The sequence below is a fragment of the Homalodisca vitripennis genome, unplaced genomic scaffold, assembly GCF_021130785.1.
Source record: "Homalodisca vitripennis isolate AUS2020 unplaced genomic scaffold, UT_GWSS_2.1 ScUCBcl_5497;HRSCAF=12243, whole genome shotgun sequence".
NCBI classification, from domain to species: domain Eukaryota; kingdom Metazoa; phylum Arthropoda; class Insecta; order Hemiptera; family Cicadellidae; genus Homalodisca; species Homalodisca vitripennis.
In genome coordinates, this window is record NW_025781608.1 from 17,024 (window position 1) to 33,891 (window position 16,868).

A 16,868-nucleotide genomic window follows, 5' to 3' on the forward strand; every position below is an offset into this window, starting at 1 on the left:
TTGAGATCCACCATGTCCAAGGAAATCGAACGGCGGGCAGTCAACTCGTATAACGCCTATTATGAAACGATGGCTAAATTGGGGGATTTCTGCACCGAACAGTTATTAAACGACGTGCGGACGCTGGAAGAATACGTGAAACGAATGGAGGCAGTCGAAGATCTCGTAAAGACGTTGACTTTCAGGACTCTTCAAAACGACACACACGTGTTACGTAATTGATTACTTTTAGCTAGTGGTTTAGGACGGTCTGTATGTATGTGTAACTATGTGTAGTGTTCGCTTGAATAAACACACTTTGCCAAAATAACAGGGTTTCATTAAACCTTTACCTAGGTAAGGGATATATGAATAAAATTACACGAGGGCGAATCCCAGAGGAAGAAATGCTGTGGCGTGTGCGTGAAGACAACAAAACGTAACGTCTAGACTAAGTCCCGAACTGTTACTAGCTGCCGATATAGTGCGAAAACATGTCACACGATTCAAACGCAATTGAAAACGAAACGGTGGTTCGGTGTGATAAGAATGTGTTACGGGTCATCGGTGAAATAGATGAATTATTGAATGCTATGCGCATCCTAGTGAGAATTTGCGAAAAACAGAGGCTCCACAAGGAAGCCCACGCGCTGGAACTGAGTCTTGAATTGATTTTGCGACGACGAAACTACATACTGAACGTGTCTGTTCCAACCGGATCAGCGCCACCATACGATTCGTTCCCTTGCGAAAACTGTTATATGACTTACAGCAGTGTGTTTATCATGTCCTGGTTGGACTATTTGATGAATCACGCGCGGAGCTCGGAAACGAGTGATGGGAACGCGGAAGAGATAGGTTTCGAGTCACGCCTATGCAGGCGATCGTGTTCACTGTATTTCGACACATCGCCTCGAAGCGACCATCTCGTCGAAGGTGTTCTCTATCCAATGGGAGTACCCTATGTTTCGGGGCCCGAAGGGGGTCCTCCTTACAGCGCTAACCCGAGACATCTGGCGTTCAGCGAAAACGACGAACTGGAATACGTGCACGAGGCGTCTCGCCGCGTATTGGACACGCTCAGCGCCGTCAAAGACGACGGTAACGGACCGATCGCACCATGGGCCGGAATCAGACTGGCCGAAAGCGTAACGAACCTCTTGAGTGCCCGCCGCAGTTTCGGTTTTGACATGGATTGCGTCGACGACGCCGAGGTGAATCGTTGTAGGTCACAACTCAGCGCCGTTCTAGAGTCGTACGGTAGTGAAATAATAGACGAAGCGTTCGTGTGTCAGTTCCTAGGTTCCGGTAATCGATCCCTCGTAACCTGACGATCATCCACTCTGTTGTAGTGTGAAAAACATCGTGAACGAAGACTACAACCCAACAAGCCGTTGAGTGCATTTCCGATTGACATTCAACTCGGTTTATACCAAAAATGTTCATTGGCCGTCGGTGAACGGATTTATAGTGAGTGTTAAACCAAAACCGGGTAACTAAATCTCTGGTTTAGATATCGACGTTCGATCAAACCTCACTTCGTGCGAAGACATTCTATTTTTAGGTTGGGTAAGTGGAGGGGGTAATTGGATTGTTATTATTTCTCCAAACCACACCAGCTCCGCGTCGGCCCCTTCCCAGGAGCTTCTTATGATGCTCATTCTACTGGACAGGAAGCTGGTATAGGATCGCGCGCGAACGCCACACTCAATATATAGCAAATTTCTCCCGTTTAGCCCCGCCCATCGCCTCCTATTGGTCGGAACCGGTGGTGGGGGTAATATTTCCGAGAAATATGCGGGAAAATGAGGGGAAATGTGAGGGAATTGCGGGAAAAAAGAGGGGGAAAACGGGATTTTTTCGATCAGTATCGGATTGGTGCTCGAGAGTGGCGGTCCCGATAACGGTCTGATAACGATTGTTTTCAGATTTATATTTTACCCTCCGTAGTGAAATTTCCTTTGTGTGGTAAGTTAAATCTTATAAAAGACCCTTTGTTTTCAGGACTATGTGCTAGAAATGACAGTGAAAGAGACAAAACTCTACATGAGAAACCTGCTCTTAGCCTTGAGAAGAGTGCATTCATTTAACATCATTCACAGAGATATTAAACCAAGCAACTTTCTATACAATCGGCATACCAAGCAGTAAGTAAAGTTTAACTCTGAGTAATACTTATTACTATAAAAAATCATAGCATTTAATCTTAGCTCTGTAATAGATGTTTCAAAAATCATTGACTATACAGGGTGTCCTTGTAACTCGCTGGACCATGTTATTGCTCAGGTCAAGACAAACATATTTCACCATATGGACATAGGTCTCCGATGCATAGTTCCCCATCTGTCTGTCTATATGTTTTATATAACATATGAATATCTTCAAGAATAATAAATAAAATTTGGCTTAAATGTCTACAATAACAAGATCAGTTACTGAAAACTATCATGAAATTATTTTTGGTGTTTTAAAAACGGCGGCCATTAAAAGTTTTAAACTTTGAATATCTTAAAACCAGAAATATTTCTCAAGAATTACAAGAATATCAGTTATTAGATGATTTTATCACAAATATAATGACACCAAAATTATTTAAATCGAATAATAAATAACTGATTTAGAGCTGTTTTACTGTGACAAGTCATGGCCCACATTGATAACTGCCGTTTATTCAGTTTCACATTGTTGGCTATTCACTGAGAACCTCAATGTGGGCCATATATCTTTGGCCAGAGAGTTACGGGACACGGTATAAACGTTTTTGAATAGGGGTGCCACAAGGATCTATATTAGGACCTCTATTTTTTATGTTATCTTGGAGGAATAGCTAAAAAAACCAGTTTCAGTAAAATGTGCTTAAATTAAATTATACGAATTTGAACGTAATAAATATCATAATACTTTGTCTGATAAATCTTAAATCAGGGTATATCCAGTTGGCTTGTAGGTTGGATGTAAGGAATGTTTCATTAATGCAGGGAATGTGCTTATGGAAAGTAACAATAATTTAAGTTTTCTTGGGAGAACAGCACATCAAAATTATCTGAGACAAAAAAAGTAGGCTACTGTTATGGTTGAGTATGATTACAATTTATACATCCCAAAAATAAACCATAAGCTTACAAAATATATTGAAATATATCAGTACAAAAATATTGAACTAGGAGTTTTTTTTTTTTTTGCTATGGTGAAATATTTGTGAACTTCGATAGAAAAGATGTAGGCTAAAATATTCCTCATGAAAATTATACAGTAAGTGGGATTGCAGTGTGTAGAATTTCAATGCATATATCTGAAACAAGAGTTCAATGGTATAGCAATATTTCAATAATATAATGATGGTTTAATACTCTTTATAATTTTTCAGATTCCTATTGGTTGACTTTGGCTTGGCACAAAAGGTCAATGAGAATGAAAACTCTCTGCGTAATCCGATTATAAAAAGGAAAAGAGAAGATGACGTAAGTATATTTTGTAAACTATTGTTAAACAGTACAAACACATTTTTGACAATCCTTTCGTAACTATTGTTGGGCTACTGGAAAGTTTTAAACTGTTTACATAAAATTACAGACAGTTAAGTGGTATATATTTTATCAGATAAAAAGCTTTGAGTCTTAATGGTGGTTTGCAAATTGAGAAAATGGAAGGTTTTTATTTTTGGGTTTTTGTGGAAGTTTTTTTTTCAGTTTTTTTTTATTTTTTTTTATTTTATTTTATTTCTTTTTTTGTCTTTGCCGGCCCTGTTTAATCATACAATCACAGAGAAGGCCCATCATGTAAATAAATGTAGAGCAATTAATTATACATTTATGTGGGGGGGGGGGATATTCTTTCTATTTGTGTATATATATTTTTCTCCTTAACCATTGAGGTGCTGATCTAGTGTTGGAGACCCTATCTTGCATGAACGACATGCTTGAAGAACAAAATTTTGTTCTACAAGTATATTACTGTGAAGAAGAGATTTCAAATTTTCTCTTCCCTCAAAATTAGTTTGTATTATCCAGTATTTAAAAATAGAATTAAAACTCCTTAAAGGTATAATATAATGTTATAATACATTTCATAAGTAATTACAGGATGTTTCATAACCTTATTCTGAATTAATAATACATCAAACAATTAAAATGTAATATCGATTTTAACCATTTTAAGATGGCAGCCATATAAAAACTTTGATTCAAAGTGGAGACAAGCGTTGTACTAGTATTCCAAGAGATGAATTTTTTTTTTAAATTTAATTATAAAACTAACGACATATCATGTAAATAAATTGAGTGAAAAATAATGTAAATATTGCAACTTTAGTGAAGGTATCAAGTATGCTCTTTGGTTGATTGTACAATAATAAATTCCTTTTAATGTTGAGTTTAGCTCCAGTTCTCCTTCTACTTAGTGTAGCTGTCACAGACTTGACTCCTGGAATCTGGAGTCAGTTAGTCAGAAGAGATATAAACGACAAAGGATGAAGAAGTTCAAATCGAACTCTTTGCATTGTTTTGACATCAGAGACACCTAGATTACAAAATAAGGTGTAATCTGGGTGAAGAGATGTTCTCATTGTCTCTTTTTTGGGAGGATCGCGTCAGACTGATATTACTCCAGATTCCAGGAGTAAATTTTTGTGACAGCATCAGATTCTAGGCGATGCACTATTAGTATGGTGAACTGGAGCTTAACTCAACATTAAAATTGAAGCAATCCTTTCCACCTCCCAATGCAATGCTTTCCTTTTCGTATAGCTACGTTATGTGTAAATAAAGTTTATGTTTATTTGCCTCTGGCTTATTTAAATATTATGATACAACAAGATCTGTTAATTTAAGTTACTTTTTATCGCAGTAAATTAGTGTTTATTTCAAACTCACTCTGAGCATATTTGTTCTCATATAAATACCTTGAATTCGTCATGTAGTTAACTATTAAATAATTTGCTCTCTGTCTTCATAGTTAACACTATTTGTTTCTTTTATCACTTTGAATATTTTTTTTTCCTGAGAGAAAGAGACAATTGTCTCCGAACTTAGTCCTAAAAGGACCTTTGCGCCTCCGTAACTTATATTTCTATCCTCAGAATCTGAGAAAAGAAGCCGATCAGATTTGAGGGCTCCTGTTCTCTGATGTCCTTGGAGCTGAGGAGATATGCTCCCAGGAATCTTTTCCGAATTTTAAATATGGCAGTTTAGCCAAATATGCCCCGTTGATTCCTCCATTTCTCCGCAGAGTCTGCGTTCATGAGTCTCGTTAAGGCCCACCTTCATGAGGTGTTTTCTAAGGAGGCCATGTCCTGTCAGCATCCCTATTATTATTCTTATATTCTCCTATTATCTTATTATCCTCCTTACTCTGATCTAGGAGAGATGCCCACCCTCTAGCATAAGGAAAGATAAACATTTTTTATTGTCATATTTCTGGGCCCTACTCCAATTAAAGTATCTTGTCCTCTTTTCCCAATCTTTTACAAGAGTTTGGCTGTAGGAGAAAGCTATCCTGCAACCCGACTCCGCTCCCTTTTTGACGAGTGTATCTGCTTTTTCATTTCCATGAATGACGTGGCCCAGCACCCAACCGAGTGTAACTCTATTTTTCTTAGCCAGTTCTACCAGAGAATTCTTGCATTCCCAGACTGCTTTCGAATCAAACGAACAGGTATCAAGTGCCTACAGTGCAGCCTGGCTGTCAGAAGGAATTGAATATTTTGCTCCTTTTTGTCTCATTTGTATGAGTCTAGATTTTGAATCATAGCAGTATAGTAGCTGGAGCATTTGGTAGAGAACAAGAGAGTTTAGAATAAGATTGCTGAAGAAGGTATGATATGTTAATCGATTGTATTTGTTTGTACAGGACCTGGAAAATGCAGAGAACCCCAGGGTAAAGCGGTGCGCTCTGGATCAGGTGGGCGGGAATAAACAGGATCTGAGTGGATTTGCCAAGCAACCTCAGCACTCCAACGTTCTCTCCACAAATACCATCAAGAGACCTCTGACAACCAACTCCTCAAATGTGATAAATAACACTGCCGAGAAAGTGTACGGCAAGAAGCAATCCTTCCAGAACTTGATGCCGCAGAAAGTAAAGTCCACCAATGCTCAAACCAGTTTTGTGCGTGTCCAGAACTCTCAGGTAACTTTTTTATATACTCATAACTTTCATATTTATTTGATTATGATGTTGTTATATGTTCAGAGATATATTGCTTATATTAAACTATTTATAGAATGCTGTTTGTTGATGGGCGATATTTTATTTATTGTTATCCAATTATATTATTTACTATCTATTTATACTCTGGATAATGTATGTATTAGCCCCATAATGTTAAATATACAATGCCAATGTTTACAAATCTGGATTAATAGAAACACCACAACCACACGAAGAGCAATATAAAACCTTTTTTAAAAGTATAAACTAAACTAAGCGAAGCAAACAATTCAAACTTAATGGAATTTTGTATCTTGCTTTTTGTAAGTTTCATTATGGACCTCACCAAAAAGTCTTGTTGACTTTTTGGGTACATGATTCTGTAAAATTACGTGTTAAAAAGAAATTAATAAAAAATAAAAATAAAAAATGCTTTTATGCAGTGTATATCTTAATATGTTTACTGGTTAAAATATGCCCATAAATGTATTAAAGGATGGCATATCATTGCAATCCTGGCAACTTGCTTTACTATTTGTTAATAATAGTAAATAGTTATTTGTTAGTAACATCTTCTATACTTGTGCGAAATTCAAACAATTTAAAAGTGTTTCCGACCTTAACATGAAGATGGAAGCACTCGTAAATAAAAGCTACTCAATTTCGTTGTTCATCTATTGACAGTTACTCAACAAAGTATCAGCTATTTTGGACACACAATTTTTATGTAAAACTTGTTTGAGTGAGTTCATTTGAGTTTTTTTGTGGAAGTGAATAAATTGAGTATCGAGTTGTCATCAAATTTTCTTTTTGAAAGGCAATACGCCTTTGCAATTCAAAGATGAGTTGGATTCTGTGTATGGGGATTCTAAACTATCATTTATTACAATAAAAGTTTGGGCTGCTGAATTTAAATGTGGCTGTAAGAACTTGAAGACAATAAACGTTCAAGACATCCAAACACTGCAACTACTGACGAAAACATCACCAAAGTTCACCAAATTGTGCTAGACAACCGTCAAATTAAATTGAGAGAGATGGCAGAGGTTATATACATGTCAAAAGAATGTGTTAGTCACATATTAAATCAACACTTAGGCATGAGAAAGCGTTGAATGCTGCGTTTGCTAGTGTTAGATAAAAAACGTAACGAATGAACATTTCCAACGCTCTTTTGATGCAATTCAAATTAAATCCCAGTTTTGGTGTCGATTAATTGCTGTACATGAAACTTTTATACACCATTATACGCCCAAAACAAAAATACAGTCAACTGCAAAAAGGAAATCGACTCTAAAAAAGAAAAACGGTTTTTTTGACTTGAAAGTTATTTTAATCGATTATCTTCAAAAAGGAAACACCGTTACAGGAGCATACTTATGCATCATTACTTGACAAGCTGAAGGCAGAAATTGCCACATTAGTGGGAAAAAAAATCCTGTTTCACCAAGACAATGGTCTTCAATACACACAATCCTGTCTCACACCTAAGCAGTTACCATGGCGAAAATTGGCGAATTACGGTTTGAACTGTTTGACCATCCCCACCTTACTCACCAGATCTAGCCCCAAGCGACTTCTTTTTGTTCTCTCATGAAAAGATTGCACTCGGAGACAAAGATTTTTGTAAACTGAGCAGGCAATGACCTTCGTGAACAATTATTTTGGAGAGAAAAATTCTGAGTAGTATTTGGACGGGTTACAGAGATGGAATGGCTTAACGTTTTGTTTGTTTTTAATGATATGTCATGTTGTTTAAGTCATTTGAGGCATTTATATTGGTTACTTTTAGCTTCAAATTTTTGGACTACCTGGGTTTTTTATGTGTATATTATGAAAGAAACATGTAACTAACACCAAGAAGAAGGAAGTACGGCATTCGTGAACTTCATTAGTGTCTGGGTTATCGTTTTGAATGTGACAGTTATTACTGCTGTCTTTTTGACAAAAAAAATTCAATTTGGAGAGAGAAATTAAAGAAGAACATTCATAGAAAAGGGGAATGAATTAAATGACTGATAGGAAAAACTTGATTGAATTTATACTTATATATTGAATTAACTGTAAGTTGTGCACATTTTATAATGTTCAAAATATTATTTATCATTAGATCTTTAATGCGCTGCATAATTTAATAATAACTCAAAAGCAAAATATACAAGACCATCTCAAGTATCTAAAGATGTAATCATATTCAGTAACCTACATAAGAATGTTGTTCCTCTTCTCTGTTGCTAAAGTTGTGGATGTGGCAGGTACAGCTCAGCACGACGTTTCCGCGGCCGAAGGTGTCGGTGCTTTCCTCGCGTCAGGACAGGTGCCAGTGTACAGTTCGAGGACTTTAGCTGTGCGCGTGACCTGGAGTGTGTGGTGATGGGCGGGAGGGGTGGCGGGGGTAGCATTATGCGCTGTGTCCCGAAAACATTTCCTTTGACTCATGGTTAAAACCCTCCTTTCAGGAATCGTATTGGCCCAAATAACTCATCGCACTCGCCACAATCAGTCTGTTTTGTGACAGTGCTGAGTGTAGCTTGTGCTTCGCTTTTACCGATAATGTCTGTTGAGTTAGAGTCAAAAGTCAAAAGCCTATTCATAGTCAGGCTCGCGAAATTGTGAGTAACGTTTATACATTTATGAAGGAAGAGGCAGACCATCAAACTGTTAAAATTCCGTTGTCAAAGGCTCGCCAAAGAACTGCTGCAGCAACTGGAGTGTCAGAGCGAGTTGTGACTAAAATAAACAGTTAACTTAACAAGTTGAAGGTTAGTAACATAGGTGAGGCAAGTTTTACTACACCAAACAAAAATCGTCAACGACGTAGAATAGTTGACAATTTCCATGTTGAAAAACATCGAATACCGACTGCAAAACTTTTGAGGGAGGCGCTAGGGGACAAAATATATTTCCAGGGTTGTGAGAAAAGTTTTAGGTGGGTATTAAAGGACCTGGAATTTACTTGGAGAAGGACGGCAAACAATAGGAAATTATTAATTGAAAAGCCAGAAATCCGAGAGAAGAGGATAACATACTTGATAGCGTTGAAAAATTACAGGGAGCAAGGACGCCCCATAATTTATTTAGACGAATATTATATACTATTGTCTCACGTATCTAACCAAACTTGGTCAAACGGCTCAAATGAAGGGTTACACGTGCCGATTTCCAAGGCGAGAGACTAATAATTATCCATGCGGATGGAGAGAAAGGGTTCTTGCCCAATGCTTTTACATGTTGGAAAGCAAGCAACCATAGTGGAGACTACCACGACAATGTGAATGGGGACATTTTTATGAAGTGGATAAAGGAAAAAGTGTTACCGAATTTAGAACCAAATTCAGTACCTACTAGTATTCGATAACGCGCCCTACCATAACATACAAATTGATAAAGCTCCTACTTCAAAAAGTAGGAAGCAAGATATGAAGGTGTGGCTTTCAAAAAACGGAATACCATTCTGCGACGATATCCTTTTATCCTGAAATCTACAAACTTGTGCAGCTATATAAACCAAGGCATGTCCGGTACGCCTTGGACGAAACTATTCAACTACAGGGTCATGACATCTTACGACTTCCGCCCTACCACCCAGACCTCAATCCCATTGAGTTAATTTGGGTGAAGTCAACATCATGTGGTTATGAGATATACATCTTTCACTATGTATCAAGCTAAAGCTCTATGCGAAGACAAGATATCAAGTATGGGCGCAGAAGAGTGGTCAGTAAAGTGCAAGCACGTAGAGAAAATCGAAAGGGACTATGCAGCCGCAAAACCCCAGATTGACAATATTATAGAATCCCTTATTATATCAGTTGGTTCTGATACAGACAGCAGTGACAGTTACCCAGAAGAGGAGGACAACTTGAGTGGAATTGAAGAACTCCAATGAAAAAACAATCATTGTAAGTAACATTTGTTATTAGAAAATTATATTCTAAGCATTAAATATTATTGAAGTGATTGTAAATTGAATAATAAGAGAATACCAAATAATAACAATAATAGGACTTATCCTTGTTTTTCAGTTGTTATATTGTTGTTTAACGTGTTTTTGAAAATAACGTATGTGTGAATAATAATCGGCAAATCGAAATCGTGAGTTTAAAGTCGTTAAGAGATTCTTGCGCCTTCATCTCAGCGGCTAGCACGTAAACGCAACCCGCCACACAGATAACGTTCGTTTTTTGAAAGGGTAGTATTAGGGCTGTACGAGCACAGCTAAATTCCTCCAACTGTACGGGCAAGGCGCAGATCTGCAACATCTGTCTGACTCGCAAGGCGCAGTTCGCTCCGAGAGCAGGCACTCCAGGCTTCCGTCCTCCAAAAGTCCTGCTCAAGTACCCACTGCAAACCACAGGTCAGAACACAATGTACTTGAGTATTTTACAGCCGACTTATCGGTACGGTGGAATCTGTACTTTTAACATTAATGAAAAAAAAAATAAACTTATCAATATATAAACTCTCTGGAGTTATAGGCATAATTTTTTATACTTAAGATATTACAGAAATGCGTTTTTAAAATGGTTTATTCACAAATATGTACAAAAAGTATCATGTAAATTAATATCGGTTAATTTTATAATTTAAATTATTATTTAAAACCATCATTAACTGAGAGGCAATTATTTAATCAAATTGAATTATATAAAAGTAGTATAGTAAAAGTCCTTGTGGCACATACTTATTGTTTGAAAATGTGTTTTGTACCATTTGTGGTACAAGGTAGTAAAGCGTATCGCCACCAATGGTACACTATATAACACTCATTGCTGTAAACTGCAGCACAATATGGATAGTTTTTGAATATGTTTTGTAAATGGAGCTTCAGTTGAAGTATAGCAGGTTCCAAGCACAAGTGTGTTACATTGTAATTGTGCTATATTTTTTAAGGGTTTTATTAATTTTTTAGTCCTTTTGTTGTTGTGGTTGATGCCATAGCTGTCATGCAAGTTTTTCGATTTACAATTTGTCTAAATATGATCAAAATAGTTACAATCTGGGAAAAATTTCAGCCCCACTGTGTAGAGCAAAGTTTAGTCAGATCAGTTTCTGTTTAAAATCTTTTGCTTAAAATGTGGCCAAAATACTCTCAATATCGTAATTTTGTTGGTTTTTTTTCAAATTCTAGCACAGTGTGATCTTTTGAGTGCTTTTATCATTCATTTATCCTTTTTCGCAGCTGATTAAAAACAAATTCTCTAGAAATAGTCGTACTTTCTCAGACACAAGTAATTAGTTAATCGTGCAAGTAATTAATGTTTTCCCCATGTGACTTACACAAGTGGATGTTGCAGCGGTGGACATGTGGTCTGCAGGTGTGATCATGCTGTGTATCCTGAGCGGCTGTTATCCGTTCTTCTTCGGTTCACCTGACGACATCTCTGCCTTGTGTGAGATCATCACTGTCTTCGGGAAAACAGCCATAACCACTCTAGCGAAAAAGATTGGTAAGTAGTGAGCGTCTTTTGTTGTTTTAACCTGTACGGATGTAGTATTTGAAACTGCCAACATTCAGAAATTCAATTAAATTGAAAACAACTTCTTTCATAAAAGTACATAGGTGTACATCAAATGACATCATATTCATAAAATATATATATTTCAACCTCCAATTTCACGCCATGATGGCCAGACACTTTACTGGACTGCGGTGGGTGCAGAAGTCATTTGCCCATCTTCCCCACTACAACATTTGTCACTGTCGAGTTCAAGTAGCAAAAATTGCAAATTTCGTTAGTCCAACAAAAGAGGGTTTTATAAATCTCAGACATAGCTGAAGTATACAGGAATGTCAAGCCAACATTGTCTTGTTTTTATCAAACTACTGTTTTTCATGGTATTTTGTAAATTTTTTGAATGTACTATTTTAATAATCTAAGACTACCTTTATGCTTCTACCATCTTTTATGAAATGTTAGATGTTATTGTATGAATGTGTTAACTGATGGTGATAATTAGATTTTGGCAGATTGCATTGTAATATTTTTATAAACATATTCATTCTTACTCTTTACCAGTGGTGTAACTATGGGAGGGAGATGATTGGGGAAGAACCCTCTTCAAGAGCCGGTGTTCAGTAAAAATTTTCCAATACTTTGGGATTTTGTTCTACACATAAAAATAAGCAAAAATGTTCGTATAAAGGTATGTCCTAAAACCTTTAGTTTTCTCACTATCCGTCTGTATGTGTTTTTAATTTTAAAAAAGTTTTTGAATCAGTTAAGATAAAGTTACAAAACTTGAGAATTGTATTAACATTTGGTAGACCTATTTGATAATAAAATATTGATAAAATCCTTTTACCTGTTTCAAAATGGTGGACGTTTATATTATTCCATCAAAATAACTCACAACCGACTAACGTCCGCAATTTTGAAACCGGGAGATGGATTTTGTTAATATGTTATTTTCAAAAAGATGTAGCAAAGTTTAATACAAATCTCAAGTTTCATAACTTTATCTTAACTGGTTCAAAAGATGTATTTAAAAGGTAAAACCTATTTAAAGGTTTTAGGACATACCTTCATATGGACATTTTTGCTCATTTTTATGTGTAGAACATAATCCCAGTGTATTGGAACACATTTACTGAATACCCTGTATATAAATATTCTTAAAATAACAATCCAACTTGTTTGAAATACAGCAGTTAAATATTTTGTTTTGAATTAGGCCTATTAAATTTACTTTTACTCACTTTCAATCCATAACCTTCTCCGTCCATTGGTGTATTCTTCTGTCGGATACATTTCTCGCCCAAAAAGCCAAGTCCTAATTACACCACTGCTCTCTACAAATGCTACAAACAAATTTCAATAATGAGTCAATAATTTGTGAGCTTATACTAACGAGTTATGGATGTTTCAGGTCGAAATGTGGTCTGCAGTGAGAAGCGGAAGCCACTGAACTTGCGAATCTTGTGCGAGAGCCTGAGACAACGCAAGACTAGCGGCAAACTACCCAAGGCTGACCAACCGTTGTGTCAGGACTGCCACCACTCCAACACCCTCGAGCACGGCTGCCTGTGTGAGGACAAGTGTAGGCTCGACCTGTCCTCCAGCTACTTCCCTCGCTCTGCGTTCGACCTGCTCGCCAGACTCCTGGACGTCGGCCCTGACACTCGGATATTATTTTATACGTAAAACTACCATTATATGTAATGTATGGTTTGATATTAAAATTTTCTTATTAAAATAATGTTGTTTACCTTTATTGTTAATTTCCATTCAGCCACTATTAAGAGTTTAACAAATTTTCAATACATACCCTTTTTGACTGAGTGATTAGAAAATACTAAAATTTAATTCTTTCACAAATGAAGTTTTTGAGTACAAGAAATCGGTAACACTACATTTCAAGATCTGCAATCTGATGTATTTCTTAGATAAATAACTAATGTAACATATAATTACAATCTAGGTAAAATTACAAAAATCATACCAGAGTGTTGTGACATGCTTAAGTCAGGAGACGCAGCACCTTGTTGGTCAACTCCATGCACACTATTTGTAGTAGTATTTATTTCCTTCAACACTAAGAAGAGTTAAAACTGCTTAGCTCACAATCATCTCTAAATGGTCTGATACACAAGTAATACATTAACTTTACTAAGCTAAAGATCCCAACCAGTGGAATATATTAATTCAAAAACACCAATTGACTTTGCTGCAACATTAGAAAAAATTTAATTAAGCTGATTTAACCATCACAGGACTATCAAATCACTTAGTTAAGCTCTATAAGGTTAGTATTACAAACAAAATCTACGTTCACTTAAACCAATAGAAATGTCTCTCAGATAAACCTGGATAACTAAACCGTTTTAGTTAAGAGACGTAGAAAAATGTTTATGACATCCTTTTGTGGAAGAGTTCTTTGACTACGTTAATGAAACCCTCACTCAAATTTGCAATTTCACAGAAAACATTCTATCCAAACTAAAATCAAAATTAAAAGCAGCTATGAGCGATTTGGAAGACTAAGCACTGTTAGTACTTAGAATGTACTGGCCATGATGATCAAGCCGAACCTGATGCTAGAAAAGGACTTTGGTGTCAAAAAAAAAAAACAGTCAACTTCGGACTATAATTATTACGTCTCAAACAATCAAAGGGCTATTTTTAAGGTTAGAAATTATGAAAGATGCAAATGTAGCATCAATGAAGAATGAAACACTTTCGTAATTCTCTAGTTAATGAAGTTCTGACTCAGGGTAATTTTCAAATATCTGAACACTTCAACTATTGGTCTACAAATATGGCCTGTTCTTTTTAATGCTGGGTAGACTCACAAATAATCAACTTCTAAAATACTTGTCTTATTAATTCCATATATGACCACAATGGAAGCAGTTTCCCTCTTTCTTCTTCAAGGTTAAAACTACTAGGAAGAAATAGTGCCTCCTCTACGTCACATTATTAAAATGTCATTTTCGCAGTGTCTATTCGATGAAACTGTACCGTTTTTATAGCACATATTTTAAATTTATATGGAGGCTAATACTTTATAAATTAAACAACTTTTCGGAAATACTTGGTTTATTCCGAAATTCAAGTTTACCAAAAAAATTAACAAAGTTTACAAACTTTTGATTCGATTTTCTTCAAAACTTCACACAATCGAACAAATCTAATTAAGAGTCTGATTAAAAATGAATTAAAATTAAAATGAAACTAAAAATTTATACTTCTCAAAAAATGGTTTAAATTAACAAAATAAAATAAAAGTTCTCTTCTCAAAATACTCAAAAATCAATATAACACAAAACTTGATATTAACTTTATGACCAAAATTTAATTCACAATACTTCAAAAAAAGTAATTAATTCTCAGACTCTGAAAGATGGGAAACTTTAGAAATTTTTAATTACAACAGTATAAAAAATCAAAGATATTAACTAAAACGCTGGTACGGGACTTACTACTTTGAAGATTACGGAGGCTGATAGGGATTTAATACGCACTGAAGAAAAATTAAAAAACTTGAATTTAATTTACACCCGATATAAAAAAATGGAATTACTCTAAATCCCACACTATAGGGTTAGAGGAAGAGCTGCGATTCTCAACAGGACCTTGTCGTCGTGGCTTCAAGACTCGAACTGAATCCTCCAGCGAGCCGGGAGGAACGCATCACCCGATACGTCACTGACCGATCAGCTGATTGCCGGTCCAACTGAACAAACAAAGTCCCCCCACCGCGTCTAGTTAATAAGAGCCTACTTCCTACCGCGATTCAGCATAAATGAATTTGAACTATGGTACATATTTTCCCTAGCCCGAAGCTGCAATCACGGTAGGAACCTAAACCTTTAAACACTCATCCCGGACTAAGTACAATAATATCCCTCCACATGCACACTTTTAAATAACAATTCTTTTGTACTTACCACTACGTGGAGGCTGTGATGTGTAGTCCGAGGGGTGATGTGGTAGAAGGTGTCCGACGTCCAGTATGGGTCCCCAGGTAGCCATCGCAGAGGGATGTGGTAGGTGAGGAGTAGAGGCAGGTAGCTTCTCCAATGATTGTGCGGCCGGTGCAGTGCGGCGGCCTCGTTGATCTCGTGGTTGGCTGGCTCTGGTTCCCTAATAGCTCTGCTACCTGCTCCTCCAATCTAATAACAATTTCAGCCAGCGAGGCATTGAGCTCTTGGAGGACATTCCTTTTACAAAATATTCCCTCCGTATAATTGTATGGCTGTCAGTCTTTCACGGTGTTCTTATTGTACGCCTGCGCCAGTGTCACGAATGTAAACCATTACCAGATGTTGTTAATTACAATACAATCAATTTACAGGGATTACAATGGCACAATAATCAATTTTTTTACACACAATAAACCTCATATAGTGATAAAAAAAAACAATATTACCCTGTCCTACATTTGAAGGAACAGGGAAGAAACATCACTATTAATACAACTCATTGTATACCAAAAAATATTACCCTGTCCTTCTCTATTGGAAGGAACAGGGAACAACAACACCACAACATTACCAAAATTACCCTGTCCTTCTACATTTGAAGGAACAGGGAAGAAATATATCTCGATGATATATCACAATACATCAGAATACATCTGTGTATTTTACTTTATACACCATTTAATGCCATTCATTGTCCCTGAAAATTACATGGTTTACAACAACACTTCTATTACACACTTACACTGGCATTTTATATTATGACTTCTCATCTTAGCCATACAATGTGCTGAAATAAAAACGTCGTCACATCACCCTTTTATATTCCATTATTTATTTTTACTATTATAATAAGCTACTGGACTCTCATACTTAACTTGTTTTGTGTTTTGGGCCAAATTAATACATAATTATATAAATCAATTCTTGAAGTCAATTAAAAAAAAAAAAATATATTGTCATTTTATTGTTTTTAGACCCATCTTCAATTCCTTTTCAACAATATAATTTTCCTGAAAATAAAACATACTGACCTTTGCGCGGGCGAGTTAATGTTTATTGAGTTCTAAAATTTCACATTTTGTATTTAAATTTTAATATAGAAATATGCATCTTAAAAAAAAAGAAAACAAACTATCGTTATTTTAAAACAAAAAACACATTTTACCAGGATCAATATTTCCTTGTTATTTCCGATAAGCATTTAACATGAAAATATTCAATCATATTGCCCGGTCCTATCTTTACTGCCGTGTCATAAACTCTTTCACTTATCGGGCCCACTTAGTTTTCACTTATCAGAGTCACTTCGCTTTCA

General features: G+C 36.1%; 1 protein-coding gene across 1 annotated transcript; it reads left to right on the top strand.

Annotated features, from left to right (window-relative positions):
• Window positions 1–1,935: 1,935 nt before the first annotated feature.
• Window positions 1,936–13,235, top strand: LOC124373415 (cell division cycle 7-related protein kinase-like; the record flags this gene model as incomplete). Its single annotated transcript, XM_046831788.1, has 6 exons — window positions 1,936–2,126; window positions 3,347–3,440; window positions 5,827–6,105; window positions 10,372–10,483; window positions 11,424–11,576; window positions 12,997–13,235. Coding segments are annotated over exons 1-6 (1,005 nt in total), but the record flags the coding sequence as incomplete, so codon positions are not given.
• Window positions 13,236–16,868: the final 3,633 nt, after the last annotated feature.